The sequence below is a fragment of the Microcebus murinus genome, chromosome 22 (genome assembly GCF_040939455.1).
Source record: "Microcebus murinus isolate Inina chromosome 22, M.murinus_Inina_mat1.0, whole genome shotgun sequence".
Lineage (NCBI taxonomy): Eukaryota > Metazoa > Chordata > Mammalia > Primates > Cheirogaleidae > Microcebus > Microcebus murinus.
Genome location: NC_134125.1, coordinates 6563099 through 6578300, shown reverse-complemented (window position 1 = coordinate 6578300; position 15202 = coordinate 6563099). Strand labels below are relative to the sequence as shown.

Here is a 15202-nt window from a genome sequence, read left to right as displayed (position 1 = left end):
GAGGAACACGAGTTTGCTGAGAAATGGTAGGTCCCTGTGTCAGGGAGACACATGCTGCTGCCCCTGAAACCATCTGACCAAACTCGCACCTAACGCTTAAAGCCCCTTTTAGCTCACTGAAGGCCCTTCAGTGCAGTCCCAGCCTTTCTTATTTATTTTTTTGAGACAGAGTTGCCACTCTGTTGCCTGGGCTAGAGTGCAGTGGCATCATCATACCCTCACTGCAACCTCAAACTCCCGGGCTCAAGCGATCCTTCCACCTTGGCCTCCCAGAGTGCTGGGATTACAGGCGTGAGCCATCCAGTCTGGCCCCATCCTTTTAGTTTGTCATCTTGAATCTCCAAACAAAACCCCATCCTTTGGTTAATTTGCGGGCCCAGAAGAGCCGTTACTCTGCACACCCCACAACAGTGAAGAGGGTCCTCCTTCCTGGGACCCCCTCCCCCGGCACACACAACTCCCCCGACACTAGGGCTGCCTAGAAACGCCCAACTGCACGGAAAGAAAAACACTCCGCCTTCCTCCACAAATGCAGCCTCGCCAGCACAGCGGTCCCTGCAGGCAGCCGCCAACCTCACACACCACCCGCTCAGCGCTGACACCTAAGTGTCCTTCCCTAGGGTTCGCCCTCCGGACAGCCAGCAGCAGTGAAGGAAGCTACAAGGACCCCGCCGGCCCACCCAAGTGCCCAGCCTCAGGAAGCGCCAGGCTGGATCTCAGCCTGCCCTGAACCACGGAGAGTAAAGGGAGGACCCCTCCCCTGCCAGCTGGAGGTTCTGTCACACCCACCCTTCACTCTGTAGCAGCTGGGACTGTCACTATCCAGGGGCAAAGGAGGGCAGGTCCCTGGCTGAAGGGCTGGCTACCAACTAGTTGCTTGGGAAAGGGGCCACCCGACACGAATTGCTCTCCCATCAACCGGCGAAGGGTTCTGCAGCCCCCGCCCACCGGTGCTCACAGTGGGTCCGGGCGACCCCCCCACACCCGAGCAGCCCACTGAGACAACGCCCTTGGCAGGCAAATTCGGCTACAATCCCACATGCCAATCCCGGTCAGGTCTGGCTGCCCAATGAAAAGTAAAACAAGATCAGTTTTCATTGCCTTTTGGATTTGAAAATGGTACATAAGGGATCATGGGCCTGAAAGCTAAGCAGCTGACCAAGAGCAACAAAGAACACCAAGAGGAAATGACAAAGACAGGGACCCCAGCAGTGGTGACGGTAGGTATTTTCTGAGCACCCACTATATGCAGGCACCATGGCCATCATTTTACATATGATGTTACCTAATTTTTCCAGTGACCACCATGTGAGATATGCCTTCATGTCCCCACTTTTCAGATGAGGAAGCCAAAGTCAGAGGTAGAGTTGACTTGTGGTCATGGAGCTGGGCTCTGAACACTATAAACCACAGTGATGTGTGTGTGAAGTGGGGTGAGAGGCTCACAGATCCACCAGCATGGCCAAACGCCCCCAGAAGGGGCTCACAGCCAGTGCCATGATGCCCTTAGTATGAAGAGTGCCAACAAGGGGCTACTTCCAGAGAAGTGGAAACCCACAGAGGTTTTCTCCCTCTCTTCCCAGCCCACAGCACTTTCTGATTCTACCTCTCCAAAGGGCAGGTGTCCTGTTACCAACTCACTCCTCAAATACCTGAAACTTGGGCACCGATGTGGGCAGCTTCTGAGGCCTCGAGGCAAGTGCAAAGTGGCCAGTGCTTGGGCCGCCTCTAAAACCGGAAGCAAAGAGCTCCAACTCTGTTGAGCAGGAGGCTCTACAGACCAACTTCTCTGGTGAAAACTGAAAAAATTCCGTGAGTCCAAAGGAACGTCAGGTATTAATGAGCACGGAGCGCCTCTGGCCTTGCTGGCCCTGAGGACAGTGTTAGGCCAACCCAGTCAGAGTCACAAGGCTTGTGTGTTACCATGTAACAAGCCCACCTGCCTGTGATTCCCAAAGCATGTTCCCATCCAAAGTAGCATTTTTCCAACCCATGGAAAAGAGATGCCTGGACCTTGACGGCAGCTGAAACATCCTAGAAAATGACAGACCAAGTGACAGAGGACATCTCAAAAGAGGAGGTATAAGAAGCTGCTGTTTCTGAAGACCTTGCTCTTGCCCTCGCTACCTACAGTCAAATCAAGCTAGAGAGGCCTTTGCTGCCTGCAGCTTCGCAGCCTCTGCAGAAGTGGTCACCTGCCGGCTCGGCTCGTCAAGACTACGCTGGGCAACAGTGAAATGCAGGATCCCCATAAAGCCGACTGAAAACGGCAACAGTAAGAAAGACATCTGAGGGTCTCTATGAGACCACCCAGCTGGGACTCTGAAGAACCAACCAGGAAACCAGGTGATGGCAGAGAAAACGGTGACACTAAAGGGGACAAAAGGAATAAAAAGGAAGTGAGTCAGCCAAAGCCTTCTCCTTTTGGCATGAAGCTTCTGTCCTAGTATCTTCTGGGTACTACCCAAACTTTCAAACACCAGCTTCCACTCTGTCCTACCCTTGTCCAGAGAAAGGGCATGAGGGCATCTAGAGGCATTCACTTACAAACTAGCACTCCCAACCCCAAAGCCACCTGTTGATTTTATTAATCCAGGATCTGTATCCTCAGCTCATTATGAAAAGGTTACAAAAATCTGGAACGTGCACACATACCTATCTTAGTATTCCAACACCTTTACTCCATCAGCAGCTCAAAAGCATCTCCCTTAAAGGGAATAATATTAAGGTAGTTCATTCATTCATTCATTCCACCAGTCTTTATTGAGTTTCTCTGGTCTATAATATATTATCTTCCAGAAAATTAGGCCGGGGGGGTGGTAGCTGTAATCCTAGCACTCTGGGAGGCTGAAGCGGGCAGACTGCTCGAGGTCAGAAGTTCGAAAACAGCCTGAGCAAGAGTAAGACGCCGTCTCTACTATAAATAGAAAGAAATTAATTGGCCAACTAATATATATAGAAAAAATGAGCCGGGCATGGTGGCGCATGCCTGTAGTCCCAGCTACTCGGGAGGCTGAGGCAGAAGGATTGCTTGAGCCCCAGAGTGAGACTCTGTCTCCATAAATAAATAAATAAAATAAAATAAAAAACAGAAAATTAATGGGCAGAACCTCCTCAATCTCTCATCTCTAAAATACAGGGATTGAAATGACTTTGATTAACCTAAATTAAAGGCAAGACATCCTGTGTTCATAGATTAGAAAATTTAATATTGTTAAGATGGCTATACTCCCCAAAGTGATCTACAGATCCAAAACCCTGATCAAAAGACCAACTGGGGCCAGGCGCGGTGGCTCGTGCCTGTAATCCTAGCACTCTGGGAGGCCAAGGCGGGCAGATTGCTCCAGGTCAGGAGTTCGAAACCAGCCTGAGCAAGAGCGAGACCCCATCTCTACTATAAATAGAAAGAAATTAATTGGCCAACTAATATATATAGAAAAAATTAGCCGGGCATGGTGACACATGCCTGTAGTCCCAGCTACTCGGGAGGCTGAGGCAGCAGGATCACTTGAGCCCAGGAGTTGGAGGTTGCTGTGAGCTAGGCTGATGCCATGGCACTCACTCTAGCCTGGGCAACAAAGCAAGACTCTGTCTCAAAAAAAAAAAAAAAAAAAGACCAACTGGCATTTTTTCAGAAATTGACATGATGATCCTAAAATTCATATAGAAATGCAACGGACTCAGAATTGCCAAAACAATCTTAAAAAAGAACAAAGTAGAGGATTTACACTTCCTGATTTCAACACTCACTACAAAGCTACAGTAAATAAGACGGTGTTGTAGTTAGTGGCAAGGACAAACAGATCAGTGGACTAGAATTTAGAGTCCAGAAATAAACTTGAATTTTTGACCAAATGATTTTCAACAAGGGTGCCAAGACAATTCAGAGGTGAAAGAACAGCTTTTTTAACATATGGTGCTGGGAAAAATGGCTATTTACATGCAAAAGAATAATGGTAGACCCCTACTCACACCATATATAAAAATACCAGCAGTTTGAGAGGCACAGGTGGAAGACTGCTTGAGGCCAGGAGCTCGAGACCAGCGGGGCAACATGGCAAGACCCCTCTCTACGAAAAAAAATTTAAAAATTAGCTGGGTGTGGTGGCATGCACCTGTAGTCCCAGCTACTCAGGAAGCTGTGGCGAGAGAACTGCTTGAGCCTGGGAGTTTGAGGCTGGCTGCAGTAAGCCACGATGGCACGACTGTACTCCAGCCTGAGTGATAGAGACTCTGTCTCAAAAAAGAAAACAGTAATAACAAAAACTAAAAAATGGATCAAAGACCTAAACATAGAGCTAAAACTATAAAATGCTTAGAAAACAAAACACACAGGTGTAAATCTTCATGACGTTGATTAGGCGATGGTTTCTTGGATGTGACATCAAAAGCACAGGCAGCAAAAATAAAAAGAGGAAGAAAAATTAGACTTCATCAAAATTAAAAACTTTTGTGCTTTAAAGGACACTATCATGTAAAAAAGCTCACAGAGGTGGAGAAAATATTTGCAAATCATATATCTAGTAAGGAGCTAGTATCCAGAATATGCAAAGAACTCTAACTACTCAACAATAAAAAAATAAATATGCCAATTTAAAAATGGGCAAAGGATTTGAATAGCTATTTCTCCAAAAACAATCTGCAAATGGCCAATAAGCACATGAAAAGATGCTGAACATCACTAGCTAATAGAGTATGTAATTTGCACTGGAGACTCATTCATTAACCCCCTCATTCACACATTCACCCACCCACCCACCCACTCAAGTGTTTTCTGGCTGTGAATTATGTATCAGATTCAATGCTAAGTGCTGGGACTACAGAGATGAGTAAAATATGTTCCCTACTCTCAAAGGCATTACAGTCTAGGGGGAGAAAGACATGCAGATACATTAATGCAGTGTAATGAGATGATGTAATGTCACTCTTGTCATTATTTGTATCAATAATCTATGAGGAAGAAATTGCTATCATCACCATTTAAGAGTGAGGAAACTGAGGCATAGCACAGTAAAGTAATCTGCCTAGTGTCATACTGCCAGTAAATGAGAAAGCTCCATGCCTGGACCCTGGCATGCTGACCCAGAAGAAATGCCTACCTTATGGGTAAAGGAGGTTGAAAAAAATCATTCCAGAACACAGGAGGTGGTGACTAAGGTGGGCCTTGGAGGGAGAACAGGACTTTGCAGGCAGCGGGGTGGGGGAGTAGGGAGTGGGTATTCTAGGCAGAAGGAAGAGTTTGATAGAGATGTGAAACTACATGACACATTCAAGGAACTGCAAATAGCTCAACACGGCTGCTGGAAAACAGTCCTGAAGTGGCAGGAGCCTCATCCTGCAGGGCCTCCTATGCCACAGTAGGGAAATGGACCCTGCGAGAGTCAGTCAGAGGCGACATGATAGTGTTCTAGCAACTGTGTGGGTATTTTTTGGGCAGTGTGCAAGATCAAAGACAGGGAGATCAGCAGAAGATGATGAAAGCAAGAACAGACACAATGGAAGGGAAGAAGAGGGGGATGATTCAGGAGATATTTTAGAAGTGGACCCAGTATTAGAAGATCTGGTGATTCGCTGAACACGGGGTAAGCAAGCAGGAAGAATTCTGGAAGACTGAGGTTTCTGGTTTGAGCAACAGGACAACAGGGGGCTTAGGAGAGGGGAGGAAACGATGACTCCACTGTGGACGCATGGACCCTAAGGGACCCAAGGGACATCCAAGGAAGGTGTCCAGCAGACAGGTGGGACCAGAACTAAGAAACACACCTGGAAATCAACATTGTGTAGGTTTTAAAACTAGTTAAGTCCACGAGGCTGTCCAGGGGGAATGGCAGAATAAAAAGAGCATCTTCAACAGTACCCTCAAGACAGAAACCATTTAAATGGTAGGAGAGAAAAGGCAACCTGCTGAGAAATGGCTGGAAAGGCTCAAGAAGCAGTAGGAGGCTGTGGCATCATGAGAGCCAGGGAAGGGTTTCAAGAAGGTAGTGGTCAAGAGTTTCAACTGTCAAGAGAAATGAGTGAAAAAAAACAGAACGTAGCTATATGTTTTTACAATTAAAACAGTTACAAATTTTCTATCAAACAACCCTTGACAATATTGCACTGACGTTGAGTCCCACAAGCAATGGCCACAGCCCCCCAAATTTCTTTAAACGTGATAATACTGCATTCTACTGCACGACACAGCCATATTATCTCAACATCACGTCTGTCCTCAAATCTTCAAGCACAATGGACATCTTAGGAAAAGTTGGATTTGACCAGTGTTGCAGCCCCTTAAGACACACCTACAGACTGCAGGGAGGGCTCTGAATTTTTTTCATATACTGAGGGCAAAGAGCAAGAGCATAAAAACACAAGAGCTGCCAGAAAACCCAGGGCATTGGAAGACCTCTGGAGAATCTGAGGAAAGCTAAGGATCTTTTCCCCAGAAATGCACACATAAGCACAAAGTAACAAAACTTCTGCATACATTTTCAGGAAGGTTTGGGGAACCCCTCCCATCTTAAAATTTCAATATTTGAGAAGGGGGATAACACCATGATTATGATCACGTAAATTTCTAAGACATTTTCTTCTCCATGATTTCCTTATTATTATTTTCAACAACAAGCTGTTATTTTTATACAAAAAAGAAGAAATGAAAGCAGAAATTAAAAAAAAAAACTGGCTGGAAAAAGAATTCATCTCAGTAACAGCCCTTCTTTAAGGGGCACCTCCTCAAACTGGAAAGCAAAGTGGAAGAATTTTCTGACATATTCTGTACTGGAGAGGCAAATGAGGTCCATGGGAGAAGGCCCAACCAAGGTGAACACTGGCAAAGCAAGTGAGGGGCCCCCTGTCCATGTGGCTTACCCACCATCACACCCTGGCTGCCGTCCCACAGGACACTTGGGAAAATCCAGGCTGCTGGGGGAAGGCGTGGGGCAGACAGGCCAGCCACAGAGACAAGTGATGAAAGAGGTGCAGACTTTAAGGCTCGGATGGGGATGGGGATGGGGGCGGGGCACAAGGCCAGCTGCAGAGATGACTGAGCAGCAACTTCCCACAGGGCCCCTCCATGGGGTCCTTTCACCCAGCAGGTGGGTGAGTATACCTGCCCACCCACACTCCAGGACTTGCACCTCTCCTCATTAAGGGCCTTCTCCTTTCCTACCAAACATATTCAGCAGGATGGGGAGGAAGTGGAAAGAGACTTCCAGAAGGGCTGGATCTAGAGCTTGCAAGCTGGAGACTCCAGAGACTCTAGCTCTGCTCTGGAAGATGCAAATGCCTTCAAGGTCCTCAGAGGAAGCCACTCTTCTAGGGCCTAGACTGAGAAAACTCTTAAAGAAACAAGTGTAGGAAGAGGTGAGGGGCAGTGAGGCACTGCCTGGAGTGTCTCCAAGTGCAGGGTCCCTTAGCTGACAACCACATTCTCTGTTGGGACTATGGGAAAAACCTGCTGCCCATTGCCACGACTGGATGTCATCTCCCTCAGTGCACCTGAGTGGGGAAAAAATCATATTAGAGTGAACATCACAATCTCAAGTCATTGCTAATGACTCCAATAGTGCCACAACAGGCTGACCAACCTGAGGAGGAAGAAAAAAACCTGTCTACAAGAAGTTCAGGTCCTCTCTTAGTAGAAGTCTCTCTCAGTAGTAGAGAGAAATTGTGTTTCTCTCCAGAGACAAAGACACACTAAGTCTTGTGCAGGTCAAAGACTGTATCTACCACAGGTCATAGGGTGTGACCAAATTAAAAAAAACAAAAAACAAAAACAGAAAACAGGTAACAGGATCCTCAAGCCCGGCATCCTATGAATAACCAGGTGCTATGCAAATGATAAGCTGTTGGCAGGATTAGGCAGACCCAAACTGAACCAAAAATGTTAAAACCAAGAGTTGTAGTGTGAGCTAAGCAACAAGAATTTGACAGCCATTGACACATCATGCTACTGACTTGATAAAAGTTCAAGCCAAAACCACCTGACCCTCGCTCGGTTAATCCAACACAAAAAACCAGTGAGGTTCAGAACACTTCAGAAGGCACACGTGCCTGAAAAATCTGCAAAACTGAGAAACAATAAAATTTAACTTTGTCTCTGTTAAATAAAGCCACTTAACAATACATGTGATGCGATTTAACTGCCGCATATACAGTACTTCCTCAATTACGCCTAATGATAGTGAAAAAAAAGCTCCCACATTTCAGCTCGGTCACTCTCAAACACCTTTATTCCACTAAGGAAATGCACCAGGATTATAAATAAGCATCTTATTCACCCAGTCCGTCCAATGCCACTTGATAACTCAACCCATCCCATTCTTAATTCCTTGGACAAGTCTACCTAGCCTGTGTCTTGTTCCGAATATTATTCTGCAGATTATACCTCGCAAAACCTCAACTTTCTTCCCCTGCTTCCCAAATGCGAACCTTCCCGGAGTAAATTCACGCCGTAAACACACCCAGGGCTTTGTTTTACACACAGATTTCTCCCCCGGTCCCGAGAGAGGCAGCTCTTCCTCCTAAATCCACCCCAGGCCAAGTCCTGCCATCTGGGGTCACGGCTTCCTCCGCCGTCGCGCGGCGGAGCGGACTCGCCCGGGTTCCGGGTGGCCCGCGCCGGCCCGGCTCGCACCCCTTCCTGTCTCCGTCTGCCCACGGCGGGCGGGCGGGCGCGCGGCGCCCAGACAAAAGCTCGGGCCGTCGGGCCCACGGGCCCCGGCGTCCTCCAGCCCGGAGGCCGAGGGTCCCGGTGCAACTTTGCAAACAGAAAGGAAGGAGGCGCCGGCGCCCGCGGGGTCCGGGTGCGCCCGGGGCGGCCGGCACGCGCGTGGGCCGCGGGCTGGGGCGCCAGGGGAGGCGCGGCGCGCCCCGCGGCCGCCCGCAACTTGCCCGCGAGCCGTGGCCCGCGCCCGCAGGCCCGCCCGACGGCGAGGCCCCGCGGCCCACATTGTCCCCGCGGCGCCCGGCGGCCACCCGCGCGCACGCCGCCCGCACACGCCCCCTGCCCGGGCCGGCTGCGGGGCCGCCGGCCTGCCGCGCTCCTCCACGCCCCGCTCGGGCCGGGCCCTGCGGCCCCGCCGGCGGCGGCTGCAAAACTTTCTCCTCATCGCGGCGGCGGCGTCGCGGCCGCCCTCGGCTCGTCAGGCAGCCGGGCGCGAGGTCGGGCGGCGGGTCCCTCCCTCAGCCCCACCCGGCCGCCGACCTGGTCCGGCTCCGATTCATAGTCGTCGTCCTCGGCGCTCACGGACATGGCCATGGCTCATGGTGGGCCCAGGCTCGCGCGCGCTGACATGGCTGGAGCGGCGCCGCCGCCGCCGCCCGCCCGGAGCAGGCTCGGCTCGCCCTGGCTCGGGCTCGGCTCGGGCTCCCGCTGCCGCGAGGAGGGAGCCGCGCCGCGCGCCTCGCACGCCCGCGCGGGAGGGGGCGGGGAGGGGCCGGCGCGGGGAGGGCCGGGGCGCTCATGCATATGCATGAGGCGAGCCAGGAAGGGGCTGGCCCCCCGGGCGGGCGGGCCAATGGCGCGGCCGCGGCGTTCGGGCCGCACACAAAGGGAGCCCGGCCTGCGGTGACACGGGGGCGGGTCTGCCGAGGGCGGCCCCGCGCGGCCGGAGCGCGGGGACCCGGGCTGCGTGGGGGCGTGCCGGCGCCCCGCCCGGCCCCGCCGCGGGCTGCACATGGGTGGCTGCACGCCGCCAGCGCTGCAACAGGAAATGCACGCCCGGCCTGGGGTGGGGTCTTTTGTGTGGTCCTGTGGGGCGCCTCGCCGCAGCCCAGGGACGCACGGCCACGGGGGGCGGCCCTGCACGCGAAGCCAAGCATGGGTCCCCGCGCCCCAAGCTAGCAGCGGGCACGCGAGCTACCGGGTTTGCACACGCTCGGGAACGGGACCTGACGCCCGCGAACCCGGGAGCCCCCTACCCCGGAGCCTGCAGGCCGCTGGCCTGGATAAGATCTGGGGGCCCAGTTTCCCCGACGCGGGCGGCTGGGCAGGGCTGCCCTCCCGACGCTGCCCCCTCTGCCCTCGGATTTGCCTTTCCAGATCGAGAACCAGCGTCAAACGTGAGGTGGTGCAGGCGGGACACGGGCTGTCACAGAGAACGCCCAGGGCCCTGCCCTGAGGTGGGCACCCCACCCTCTCGGACAGCAACCCCCCTTCCTGTGGTGCCCCAGGAGTCAACCTAGCAAGGATGGAGGGCGCTGCATGCCAGAGCGCAGTTCTCCTAAGGGACTGGCAGCCCCGGAAGGTGTGGGTTTCTGAATTTTTTACTGTAAAGGTTTCTAGTGCTTACTCCAACTGCAACCCACTCCTGCAGAAAATTGTTGCTAGAAATCCAGATTGATCGTCATTCCAAAGGGAAAAAAGGAAAATCCACTGGGCACTTAAGCCAGCAGCCCTTACTCTAAAATAGACCAATGACCAATGCTGTAATAACAACAGTTAAACACACGCTAAGGATGGCTTAGCTGGGCAGGTGGCCTGTATATCCATCTGTCCAAGGATGGATCAATGTGCACACCTGTACCTGCTCAGTTTCTTTATCCATACAATGGGAACGATTTACTGAGCGATGGATAACCTTTTGTAAAGGGATCAAAGCTTTCCTAAGATTATGCCATGAAATCAGGTGATCAACTCTGCAATGGTTAGGCCACTGGCCCCGAAATCCACTGTGAGAACACAAGGGACAGGCAGGCAGGTAAAGGCCTGGGTTTTCAAAGAAGGCAGACAGTGTAGTGGAGACCTTGTAAATAAAACTCAGGAGGCTTCTAGCATAGAGCCAGCAGGAGTGAATAAGCAAGGATGTCAGTTTTACTGAGGAGATTTTAAAGTCTGTCTGAAATTTATACACTCACTGACACTATGGAAAAAATCCCGGCAGACTTGTACTTTACCAAAACATATCTGTTCTCAGTTTTCTTCTCCCCACCCTTATATTTTTCACAATCCACTCAAGGTTACAACAAAAACAAGCAAATGAATACTCCTCACCCCAAACCTAAAGGTCTTAGCTTTTTAAAAGCTACCTTGTCTGAACTTAAGTCTATGTGACCTCTTAGGGGACACACTCTACCCCATAGGAAACCTTTGAAAAAGAAAGGGCTGATAACAGGCTAAACATGCTTTCACTTCATTGTAATTGGTCAAACCTGCAGGGGCAGAGAGACACCCAAATGACATAATCATCAAGAGAAAAGTCTGTAAGCAGGACTTTTTCTCAAAGGTCTTTCCCATTACCAATCAGGAGCACGAGTTTATTCAGAACTGTCTTGGAGCTGATTTCCTTCAAGGACTCTCCAAAGCTCACTTCTGTATTAAAGGAAGTTAAAAGACAACAGTTCTCAATGATAGTGGCTCAAAGAAGAGAAAGGGAAAGCGTGGACAAACAGAAGAAGCTGCAGCTAACACAAACTTCCTTTCTCACATTATGTCATTTCAGAGACAGAAGGGGCCTCACCAGACGCCTTCACTTCACAGGTGAGGAAATGAAGGGCCAAAGAGAAGTAGGAAGCAGCTCTCAAGTCTAGGGTCCCTCCCTCAAACCATCCAGAGAGAGTCCCCTTCCAGGGACCCCTTCCATTCCAGTGAAAGTAATACCACCAGCTTTTACTAGGCATGTTTAAAGGGCCAGATCCAGTGCTAAGTGTGCTATAGACATGATCTCATTTACTGCTGTGAACAGCCCTGTGAAGTATGTACCACTGTTCACCTGTTTTACAGGTGAGAAGACTGAGGTACATGGCTGTAAGGTAGTGAAAGGATCTGGATCTGACCCCGAAGGCGAATGGAGCCTGGGCTCTTACCCAGGCCGCCCCAATGCTTCATGCCAAAGACAAGAGAGGAGAACGCCAAATAAGATCAGTGTAATAATTCAAATGACAAACTCAGACTTCAGCAGGAAAAAATTAAGTGTCCCTAACTAGATGTTGTAAATTCCGTATTCTCTGTTCAAATCCAATTGCAAGGTGGGTAGGGATGGTTTTGATAGCCAGACTGCTATCTGACCTGTCAAGGGCCAACTGTGGAATGAGCAAGCTACAGTTAAGACATGGTAACGTGGTGGGTTCTCTCCAAACACTAAGAAGACTCCTTCTAGCCACTAACCTAACACCTCTTCCAAATTCCTCTTCTGACACCTGCAAAGTGCTTCTTACTCCTCCTATTTCCCTCAACCAAGTTTCCTTTAGTTAACTGGCATGCACAGTTATCCAGCATCTGTCTTGTATTAACAGTGTGCTGAACTGTACATAAAAAGGCACATTATGTCACCCCTTGCCTGGTAGATGCCACCGTAAAATTGAGCATTTAGACTGTGCCTTTGGCTGGCCCTTTCTCTCTCTTGACCTCGTCTTTGAGTGACCCTAAGAACTGAACCGCTCCCGCCTCCACTTGGCAGAGGCTTGCTCATGTTCTTAGAAAGAGCTCCCCGAGGCTGATGCCACCCAGGCACTTGGTGCTTGCCCTCAGCCAAAAGGATCCAGAACTTTTGCCACATGATGAGGAAATAAACAAACACCCATGAAAGACAAGTCCTCCTCGATCACAACTGTCACCTGCTTCCCTGGGTGTCATTTAATTTTCTGATCTGCCTATCAGATTGTGAAACCTCAGGAAGGATCCCTGGCTGCCAAGAGGTTTTGCCCAGACTTAGCCTTGTCCCAGGGCAGGGACAGGCAATGTGCTAAGGTGGAAAGGAGGAGTGTAGAGGGGTTCACCTTAGTCACCATCTTCTCCACGCCCACTGCCAGGAATGGCAGGGGGAAGGGCAGACTGGGCCAATGTCCCCCTGGATTCTGGCTTACCTAGGGGGAGGGTCTCTCCAACATGTGGTCCCTTTCCTTGCGCCCATGTCCCAAAGGCCAAGGATAAAGCTTGGGAACATTATTTTCCAGAGACTCCCGAGAAGGGAAAGAGAACAGATTCTTTTTGTGTGGACACCAATGACTGGCTGGTATCATGTTTGTAAACATGCCCCTAAGGAGGGAACAGAAGTGACAGAGCAGGCCTGCAAAGGGTCACCTCCTAATACAAGTAATAATTTATGCCTAACAAGCAATAGAGAATGCATGCTTCAGTTATTTTACTATTATTTTACCATTTGTCTCTGTTCTTCAATAGATTTGCCCCCCTTAATGGCAAATGTAGGTCTTTTGGAGGCTTATTTTTCTGCCATAATGTAAATGAGTACTTATCACATAACACAGGACTCTAAGGTTACCTGGATAAAACTGTGGTTCAAAGAGCAACAGTATGGCAGACTAGGGGCTGCAGTGATTTCTGTTAAGGAAGTTACTAATGTTATTTAATTGCTTTCTATTTTTCCCCTGGAGAGTCAGGCCAGGAGCATTTAAAAACCTCACATATTTGTCATATAAGTCTTCTAAATACAGCAAACTCTCTGTGAAATGAGGGTTCCTCTCCTAATTAGGTCTCCTTACATTACCAAAGTCAGCCAATAAATAGTTACATTCACTGGAAGATTTGTGACTGTGCACAGGATTTTGAAAAATTAACTAATTTAACAGGTGACTGGCATCAATCTGTGAAATGCTTTTCTCCCACCCACCTCATTTCCAACACCTTTGCTGACCTTAGAAACTTACCTCCCTTCTCCATCCATTTCCCTACCAAAATCCACGCTAACGCTGACCAAGACAATTTGGACTAGAAATGTGAGTTCACTTTATAACTCCCCCACCTGAAAATATAAGGAGCTAAATATACATAAAATGCTAGCATAGAATTCCAGTCAAGACTTTGTAATTTAAAAATATTTTTTGTAGTAAGACCAAATCTCCACTTGGTTCCCTTGCTAAACAGAGTACCCATCACTCTGTCTAGCCCACCATTCTCAAACAAAACAAAAAACAGCCAAGAGAAGTAGGAACTAAAATTCTGTGCAACTTGGACTCAAAACAAAAGACCAGGCCCTGCGCAGTGGCTCACGCCTGTAATCCTAGCACTCTGGGAGGCTGAGGTAGGAGGATCGTTTGAGCTTAGGAGTTCAAGACCAGCCTGAGCAAGAGTGAGACCCTGTCTGTACTAAAAAAATAGAAAGAAATTAGCTGGACAACTAAAAATATCTAGAAAAAATTAGCCAGGCATGGTGGCGCATGCCTGTAGTCCCAGCTACTTGGGAGGCTGAGGCAGAAGGATTGCTTTGAGCCCAGGAATTTGAGGTTGCTGTGAGCTAGGCTGACGCCATGGCACTCTAGCCCTGGCAACAGAGTGAGACTTTGTGTCAAAAAACAAACAACAACAAAAAAAGACCAAACCCAAAGATTAGTCCAAGTGAGATGATAAGGCAAAAAGGCAAAAGCGTGTGTAAAATTGTGCTCATCTCATTCACATCAGCTCTATTCACAACAGCCGCAAGGCAGAAACGACTCAAATACCCATTTTGTTTATGAATGGATAAACGAAAGGTGGTCTGTCCCTAGGATGGAATATGACTCAACCATAAAAAGGAACACAGCGCTGACACATGCTCCAACACGGATGAACCTCGACAACTGGATGCTAAGTAAGGAAGCCAGACACAAGACCATGTATTGTAGGATTCCATTTATATGAAATGTCCAGAACAGGCAAATCCACAGAGACAGAAAGTAGATTAGTGGTTGCTAGGGCCTGGGGGAGGGGGAGTAGGGAGCGAAAGCAGATGGGGATGGGGTTTCCTATAGAGGGTGATGAAAATATTTTGAAGTTAGGTAGAAGTGACGGTTGTGTAACACTTTGAATGTACTAAATGGCAATGAATTGTTCACTTTATTTTTTTTATTTTTTTTGAGTCAGGATCTCACTTTGTTGCCCAGGCTAGAGTGAGTGCCGTGGTGTCAGCCTAGCTCACAGCAACCTCAAACTCCTGGGCTCAAGTGATCCTACTGCCTCAGCCTCCCGAGTAGCTGGGACTACAGGCATGTGCCACCAAGCCCGGCTAATTTTTTTTTTCTATATATATTAGTTGGCCAATTAATTTCTTTCTATTTATAGTAGAGACAGGGTCTCGCTCTTGCTCAGGCTAGTTTCGAACTCCTGACCTCTAGCAATCCGCCCGCCTCGGCCTCCCAGAGTGTTAGGATTACAGGCGTGAGCCACCGTGCCTGGCCAAATTGTTCACTTTAAAATGGTTGATTTTTGCCGGGCACGGTGGCTCACGCCTGTAGTCCTAGCACTCTGGGAGGTCGAGGCGGGCAAATTATTCGAGGTCAG

At 49.4% G+C, this 15202-nt stretch overlaps 1 protein-coding gene across 5 annotated transcripts in view; it reads right to left on the bottom strand.

Moving 5' to 3' along the window:
• The window catches only part of KDM2B (lysine demethylase 2B), a 127337-nt gene that overhangs the window by 23152 nt on the left and 88983 nt on the right, over nucleotides 1-15202 (bottom strand). Inside the window, exon 1 of one of the 5 annotated variants that reach the window (XM_075996531.1) lies at nucleotides 9194-9406. The exons of the other annotated variants lie outside the window; for them this stretch is intronic. Coding sequence (XP_075852646.1) covers nucleotides 9194-9247 — 54 coding nt within the window. The 5' untranslated portion in view covers nucleotides 9248-9406. Of the gene's footprint in view, nucleotides 1-9193; nucleotides 9407-15202 lie in introns of those variants that run through there. 5 annotated transcript variants of the gene reach the window in all.